This window comes from Rutilus rutilus (assembly GCF_951802725.1).
Source record: "Rutilus rutilus genome assembly, chromosome: 6".
Classification (NCBI taxonomy): domain Eukaryota; kingdom Metazoa; phylum Chordata; class Actinopteri; order Cypriniformes; family Leuciscidae; genus Rutilus; species Rutilus rutilus.
Window position 1 is genome coordinate 23,886,138 of NC_140214.1, and position 7,888 is coordinate 23,894,025.

The following is a 7,888-nucleotide window of genomic DNA, read 5'->3' on the forward strand; positions in this document are numbered from 1 at the left end:
ATAACACATCTGTACATAGAAGCAACAAATCCCTCAACACATTTTATCAAGCAAGAGATGTTGTGTGTTTTATAACATCACGTAAAAGGAAACCTTAACTCAGGTTAAGGAAATGACTTAATGCTCCTAGCTTGTAAACACCATTCTCCTGCTTGACATCAGAGTAACAACTACTCAACTGAAGAAACAATTTACTTCATGGCAATTCAAGCTCTCTTACCTTGATAACAGTACAAAACCGATATAGAAAGTCACAAATTTGAACATATACTGTCCTCTCACAATATGCTGTAATTGGCCATGTATCAACATTATGTTTCAAGCACTCATTCCCTCATTCATATCGAAATATTAATGATTTGATCATTAAATTATATTTCATATGAGTTACATATACATGCTATTTCTATTTAATAGAACAGTAGGCTAATCGTATGTACCTGGTTTGCATCCTGACAATATACAGACTTCCACGCCCACCTTGTGTTGTATCATATCCAAGAGTGCATCGTTCAGTATAACATAAAACTAAGAGTCATTATAGATTCTGAATGATGTTTGTCAACGTCATCTCCAGTAAACATAGGCTATAACCTAGTTTTCTAATCTATTTTTTTTTTTTAGCCCCAGGGCTGTAGATTATGAAGAAAACTGCAGACAAACAGATTGTCAGGGTATACATAACATGCATTGACATTTTCAGGACACAGTAATGATCTCACCACTAATATTAGGCACAGCCTTTAATTTAATTGGGATACATTTTAAAATTATCCTCCACTGTTGCACAAGATTTCTGAAAGGGTTTCCATTTTGTGATTTATCTGCTGAGAAAAAAAAAAAAAACATCATTAAATATGTCTCTAAAACTTTGCTCCCTAATTTTTCATCTCTTCAGACAACAATGTACTGGAAGAGAAAGATTTATGAATACAATAAGTAAAAAAAAGGCATGTTTGGTGATATAATTTGCATATTTTACTGCTTGCAGTTTTGTCTTTGACGTCAAAACAAAATGTATTAAATCATGTATTATGGACCTATGGCAAACCTACACATGATACTCATTTTGGGATTCCTGGTTTGAATTAGCCTATGTCCTTCTCTCCCTTGATTTTCCTGTTTTTACTCTACCATAAATTCTCTTTATTTAATTGCTTGTAGGCTACTATATTTCTTTATCTACTGTATAAATTACTATGTATAATGTTTCTTATTTTCGATATCTCCTATTGATGTCACATAAAGTAACAACAACTTTTACAGTGTAATGTGCACATAGTCTGACACAGACAAAGCTTACAACAGTTTGTTTGACACCTTCCATTCATAATTATTCACTTGTAGACATATCGACAGCTTATTAATGCAGTCTTCGTCGAGTGTCTGCAAAAGACACAAAAATGGCATTTAAGTATACAATTATGCGTTGAGCTTAGAGATGCGGATGCAAACATTGCTGAACGGATGCCTATGGCCTGCGGTTTGGTGTACGAAGAGAGCTTACGGGGACGTTTCCGTAAACACACAGTGATATCAGACGGGCGTATCGCCACCACTGCGCATGCGCACAGGGCTGGAGAATTGACATCGCGGAGCAGTACTGCAATATCCATCGATTCGCGACCGAAGATTATCCATCTGCATTCTCGCAAGACTGGTATCACCTGTACATATTAATCCATAACAACTGTGCCATTAAAGCAATCATGTCCATGGGAAGTGACTTTGGGAACCCTTTACGGAAATTCAAACTTGTTTTTCTTGGGGAGCAAAGCGGTGAGTCTTTGGGTTTGCCACGACTGGGTTTAGACACGAACCCATTAACCTTTCAACACATGCATGAAGTACATTAGTGTGTTGTTGCTTCTTTTGTGTATCTGCTTGTTTGTGGTGTTATTTCAAACGATGAAATAGATCGATTCCCTGTCAAACAAGTCGGTTGCATATGTTTCATTTTTGATTAGTCATGAAAATGTATAGCTATGCAGCGTCATTACACTACTAAACGTGCACCTGTGAATATAACGTAATATAATCGTGATTTGAACAACTGTTAATGATTGTCACTCGCATGTTCCATTGGAGGCAGAAGGTCTGATTCAATTATTGATCGCTAATATTCTAGCGCAGTCTAAATCGCTCAAAACAATGATATGAAATATTTCATTCGAAAGAAATGTAAATCGCCTTATTTGTATAGATGTCCCTGTAAACATCCACTGATTGAAAATGTCATGAAACAGAACGGCGCAGAAGCTTTGCATTTCCCGTGTGTTTTTCAGGAGACACACCCAGGTTGGCAGTCAGTGTCTATGGGATTCTTCAGCAGAGCAAAGATAAAAAAAACTCATGCATCATTTTATGAGCAGTTATACGATCAGCTTATATAATAGGAATAGATATCGTGGTTTATTCTTTTGGCTGGATGATGGTCTTCTCAGTGTCACTGTCGGTGTTTGTGAAGACGTAATCAGACGGGCATTTGAGATCATGTCTGTCAATTGATGACTGCACATCCAAACATTGCAAATAATAACACTGAACATGGCGTCACCGTAAAGTTCATGTGTTCTTGAGATATATTTTTTTGTCATGAGTAATGCATTTATTTGCCATACATTACCCAGTAATGCTTATAGCTCCTGGTTATGTCTTCATCATTCACTGTTCGTATGGAGAAAATGGACAGCCAGTCAGACAGAGGGCCCCATGTATGAAGAGCATTAGGTTTGCGATAAGTGATATTTGGTTTTAATCATATTTTTTAGAGACAGCTGTCTGTATACTTATCTATGAGAATCAATACATTGCAGCCTGGATATGATGATAGATATTACCACACCTGCTAGAATGTTTTTTTTTCAGGATGTTATGCCAACTTAATGAAAAAGCTCTCATCATTTACTCACCTTTATGTTGTTAGACCTTTCCTTTTTTGAACACAAAAGGAGATGTTAGGAAGAATGACACTCTCAGTCACCTCTCATCTTTTTCCCATATAATGAAAGTGAATAGTGAATAGTCATACAGGTTTGGAGCAACATGAGAGTGGGAAAATGATGATAGGATTTGGGCGAACTGTCCCTTTAACGTCAGAAGACCACTTGTCTTCTGCTGTCCATGGTCCTGAATATAAACTGTTGGTCAGATTTGCTGGATCTTGTTTCAAGATATAAGCAGAACAACCCTCATTCTAAAGCCACAGAAGAATAGGACTATTATTCCCCCATTGTTCTGTGAGCTCCAGGATAACTATTGGCATTGTGCTTTTTGATGATTTTAGTATCTCAGCTCAGCCTGACTAACAGGCCTGACCAGACTGGCCTGAAAAAAGCAGTGTATGAAATATGTACTCAGGAATTTTGCTGTCACAGTGGCTCCATGCTCTGCCGCATTTTTCCGAGCTATATTTCATGTCGTTGTTGTAACTCTAAATAACAGTGATGTCCAAATGACTGATCTCTGTGTAATCCTTAAGAAATGCACTGTCATTTGAAGGACGGAGGTTAAGACAGTGCTTTGTTTCAGCATATGGTAGTGTAATTCAATTAGTGCAAACACAGTGAATAGGGTTATGTCAGGACAAACAAGCCATTAATTACTCCACTGTGTGTGTGTGATTCATCAAAATCTGAACATTATCCTGTTTTGTTGGTTTATGTTACAGTTGGGAAAACATCGCTGATAACAAGGTTCATGTATGACAGTTTTGACAACACTTATCAGGTAAACTCTTTTTTGTGTGTGCGCATACATTAATGTAGAAGTTTACAAAGAGTTTTTCAGATGTCTATGTTATTTTGTATCTTACTTTGAATCTTATTGTCATTACAGGCAACTATTGGAATTGACTTTTTATCAAAAACCATGTATCTGGAGGACCGAACTGTAAGAAGCTTTGAAACTATATATATACATTAGTGCAGTTATCAAAATGTATAATTATTTATACAAATATGTCTTGTATCTTTTTTTGCAGGTGAGGTTACAGCTATGGGACACTGCAGGGCAGGAGCGGTTTAGGAGTCTTATCCCGAGCTACATTAGAGACTCCACAGTGGCTGTGGTGGTGTATGATATCACAAGTGAGACACACACACACACACACACACTCATACACACTTTGAGCAATTAAATGATATATGTAAAAGCAACTGCTTTTATGTTGCCATGTTGCAAAAGGCATTTAACAAAACAACTTGATACTCCAATTAGACTGAGATTTTTTCTTCTCTTGCTCCAGATGTCAATTCATTCCAGCTAACCTCCAAATGGATTGATGATGTCAGAACAGAGAGGGGAAGTGATGTCATTATCATGCTGGTCGGAAACAAAACAGACCTAGAGGAAAAGAGGTGGAGTCATTGATGATATTAACTAGGGATGGGCATTGACAAATTTTCACGATTCGATTCGATTCGATTCGATTCAAATTCAATTCACAAGCTTACGTTTCGATTCAGTTCGATTCAATGTCAATTAATTCAGGCCTATCAGATACAGTACATGGCAAATTTCCTCAAAGGAAAAAATGTCTCTCATGCTGTAAACTATACAGGGTTAATTATAATATTATAATATTTAATTATAATTTTATAATTAAAATGAACTCATTTGTAGGCTACTTAAATTTAAATTACACATAAGGAAATTTTAACTCTCTAGAGTTCATTTTTCTAGCTGACTAACGAGTTTTGAATGGCTTTTCTGAGGTAAATGAAAGATTACCTGACATATTGTTTACAAGCCGTTTTATTGACATCTTTCCGCAGTTGAAACGCTGATTAAGCGATTACATGTCACGATATGGATTTCGATAAGTTGTACTGTATTTTTCAACATACATTCTGATGTTCATTCATGTTCATTTTGTGCTGTAACTAGTAGTAAAGCGGAAAAAAGAGGTTACATTACAATAGGAAATAAATTAACGTGCACTTCGCGCTGCTGCTTCACTTGAACTGAGACGCTACAGCGATCTGTCACACCGCATTAAAAAGCGTCATAACTGTATTTATTGTTTAAATTTCGTAATTGACAGAATTTCAAAACAAAGACTTCAAATCAGAAGTAACAAAGCTCAAATCTTATTATGATTTATTGGATGGGAGGCATCCTGGGCTTTGCTCAAAGCTTTGTTCATCCATCAGCTGAAAACAGCATAGACTGAAAGATCGATTCTTGGAATTTAAGTTTTTTTTTCAAAATGAGAATCAATTAAAATCGTGAAATCAATATTTTTAACCCAGCTGTAATATTAACATTTAATATAAAAATGGTGCTAGAATTCTTCATTTGGAAGTGTCACTACCGTATCCATTTAATTTTTTTCTTTTCTTTTAAATGTATTCAATTAATTTACACAAAACTATCAGTTTAATTTACTTTAATTGTAATGCATTATGATGGCATTTGCTCTAATAGGCAAATCACTATAGAGGAGGGGGAGCAGCGGGCCAAAGAGCTGAATGTGATGTTTATCGAGACTAGTGCAAAGACTGGCAGCAATGTTAAACAGGTAAGTCTCAGAGCACTACTAAGGCAAATGGACTTGATCCAATAGAGTAATTTCATTAAGCTCATGCCCTGTAACGTGACACATGGAAAGCTCTAAAAAGATTTGATTTAGCCACTGAGTTGTTGCCCAAAAGGGCTTTAGCTATACCAATCGGCTCTGGAAAAAAAATCTTTGTCTGATTTCATTCTCTTTCTGTTTGGTTTAACAGTTGTTTCGGCGAGTGGCTGCTGCTTTGCCCGGAATGGAGAGCTTGGATGATAATAACAAAGAAGGAAGTATCCTTTAATGCGTGACATTTAAAGGTGATATGTGTTGTTTTTGAGGATGTGTCCCAGAGACAAAACGAGTAAACCAAATGAATATGCCATTTTTGGTTGATTTCCCTGGAAAGTATAAACCCTTGGCTTTGTGGTGCAATCAAAATGTTTGTTTAAGCATCCTGTCCATCCAAACACTGCAACAGTGTCCCAACCAATACTGTGAGTTTGGGGTGGGACTGTCTGTTGGTTCGACCAATGGAAGATGGAGAGAAAACTGAAAACAATCATTATTTTTCCATTCACATTTCCGCTAGTGAAACTAAAATTACACAATTCACTCAGCTCAATTCTAGTCAGTCAACATGAACTTTCCTCATCTTTTAGAAGATGATTTACTGTAGAAGTGCACATATATTTTAAAATCTAAAATCTAAAATGAAATAGCTTGCTCCAACTTTATATATATAGTTGACATCATCAAGCCTTGTTTTTCAACCCCTCTCTACCAACTGCCTGGCTCTTTTTCCAATAACACCAACTTGTCATGATAAAATCAATATTCACTATACATGGTTTACCTTTTGACTGCGTTTTCACCCCAAATACAATCATTTATGGAAGTAAAGTTAGATTTAATAAGACACATTTAATAAGAGATAACAATAATAGTTCATACTGAAATAAATTTGGTGTAGGATTTACTTTGAAACGATCAGAATATTAAATGTGAAATCTTGAAGTAGAATGATTGAAATAGTATTTTCTTGTAAAACGTACTCTAATCTTTTTTTTTTAACAGCGTGTAGAGGAAAGCTACTTAACACCATTTCTTTGTTTTCCTTGACACACATCCCCCTCCCAGTGATCGACATTAAGCTGGACAAACAGCCGGATCCTCCGGCCACTGAAAGCGGGTGCTCCTGTTAGTAGAAAGTGGTTCGGACCTTCATTAACACCACACGCTTGTTCTGTTGCTTCCTATGGGTCCACGTCCTGTTGAACTTTATGATCGGATATAGGCTTTTTACATCTATCTGAATGGGTCTAAAATTATACTCCTCAGTTGCAAGAACAAAAAAACTAAAAAATCTGCACTGTCTGTTCAATTGCCAAAATAATATCATAGGTAATTCAAAGTGACTAGCTAACAGATTCATATAGGACAGGAAGTGGCATGTGTACCATCTTTGGACAAAAACATTCAGAGTGGATTATCGGTTGTTATGTTTTGTATTTTTGTACATTACAAAAAGCACTAAATAATGCCTTCACAAAAAAAATGAGTTTAAGATTCAAGACGGATGGCAGAGTAACTGTCTTTTGTCCATAGCATGCATGTAAGACAACTTTTAGAATCTGTCATGTCCTTTGGTCCATTCACGTCAATAATAATGAAACGAAGAACTTAATGAAAAAAAGACAAAAGAGAGAGGTCCTGTTCAAAGTCTTAGTGTGGGTCTGTGTATACATCCTACATGCTAATCCAGTACCAGCCTCCATGAGAGGTGTGCGTACTAACCTGGCTAACCTTTAAAGTGCTGTGGCACTGTTGCAAAGAACCAATGGATTTTTCTGCTAGCTTCATGTATACACTTTAGATCCGCCAGGCGGTACTGTATTGTATATAGTATTTATATTATTGTGAACATCCATCATTTAGACGTGGTTTATGTTCACCTGTACAAATGTTTTTTTCTTCTTTTTTTAATATGACAAGGGCTTCACTCTTATTTTGTCGGTCTCACCTGTAGCCATACACTGGTAGTAAACTATTATTTATAATTTGGGCATTTTGCTGTTGCCTTATACCGTTTTACTCACATCTTTTCTGAAAGAATACAATTATTCCTGTTAAACCCCTTGATTTTTTTTACCTTTTTTTAATAATGTTTTAATTAGAATGAGATAATTGTCATTCGTTCGGTTGGGGCGAGAAAGGCGATTTTGAGGAAACAACAGATTTTCATTTCAAATACATGCACTTTGTTATGGGTTCTGACAAGGAAGTGTGTGGTTCACCACATCATAAAGTGATGAAACAGACAAATGATTGTCGTATCCCTCATGTATCTGTGTAGTAAAGCTCTTGTAGTCTCCCGCACATGTC

The 7,888-nt window shown here is 36.2% G+C and overlaps 1 protein-coding gene across 1 annotated transcript; it reads left to right on the forward strand.

Moving 5' to 3' along the window:
- The first annotated feature begins 1,563 nt into the window (after positions 1-1,563).
- On the forward strand, positions 1,564-7,637 carry rab6bb (RAB6B, member RAS oncogene family b). The gene is made up of 8 exons (XM_084411758.1): positions 1,564-1,779; positions 3,671-3,729; positions 3,838-3,891; positions 3,983-4,088; positions 4,247-4,358; positions 5,428-5,521; positions 5,730-5,796; positions 6,644-7,637. The coding sequence occupies exons 1-8, from the start codon at positions 1,710-1,712 to the stop codon at positions 6,706-6,708; spliced, it is 627 nt and encodes a 208-aa protein (XP_084267884.1). The 5' UTR covers positions 1,564-1,709; the 3' UTR covers positions 6,709-7,637.
- Positions 7,638-7,888: the final 251 nt, after the last annotated feature.

Coding starts and splice junctions, on each gene's coding strand:
- rab6bb (XM_084411758.1), top strand. CDS start 1,710: ATGTCCATGGGAAGTGACTTTGGGAACCCTTTACGGAAATTCAAACTT. Junction 3,892..3,982: donor TGTATCTGGAGGACCGAACT/GTAAGAAGCTTT, acceptor CTTTTTTTGCAG/GTGAGGTTACAGCTATGGGA. Junction 5,522..5,729: donor CTGGCAGCAATGTTAAACAG/GTAAGTCTCAGA, acceptor TTGGTTTAACAG/TTGTTTCGGCGAGTGGCTGC.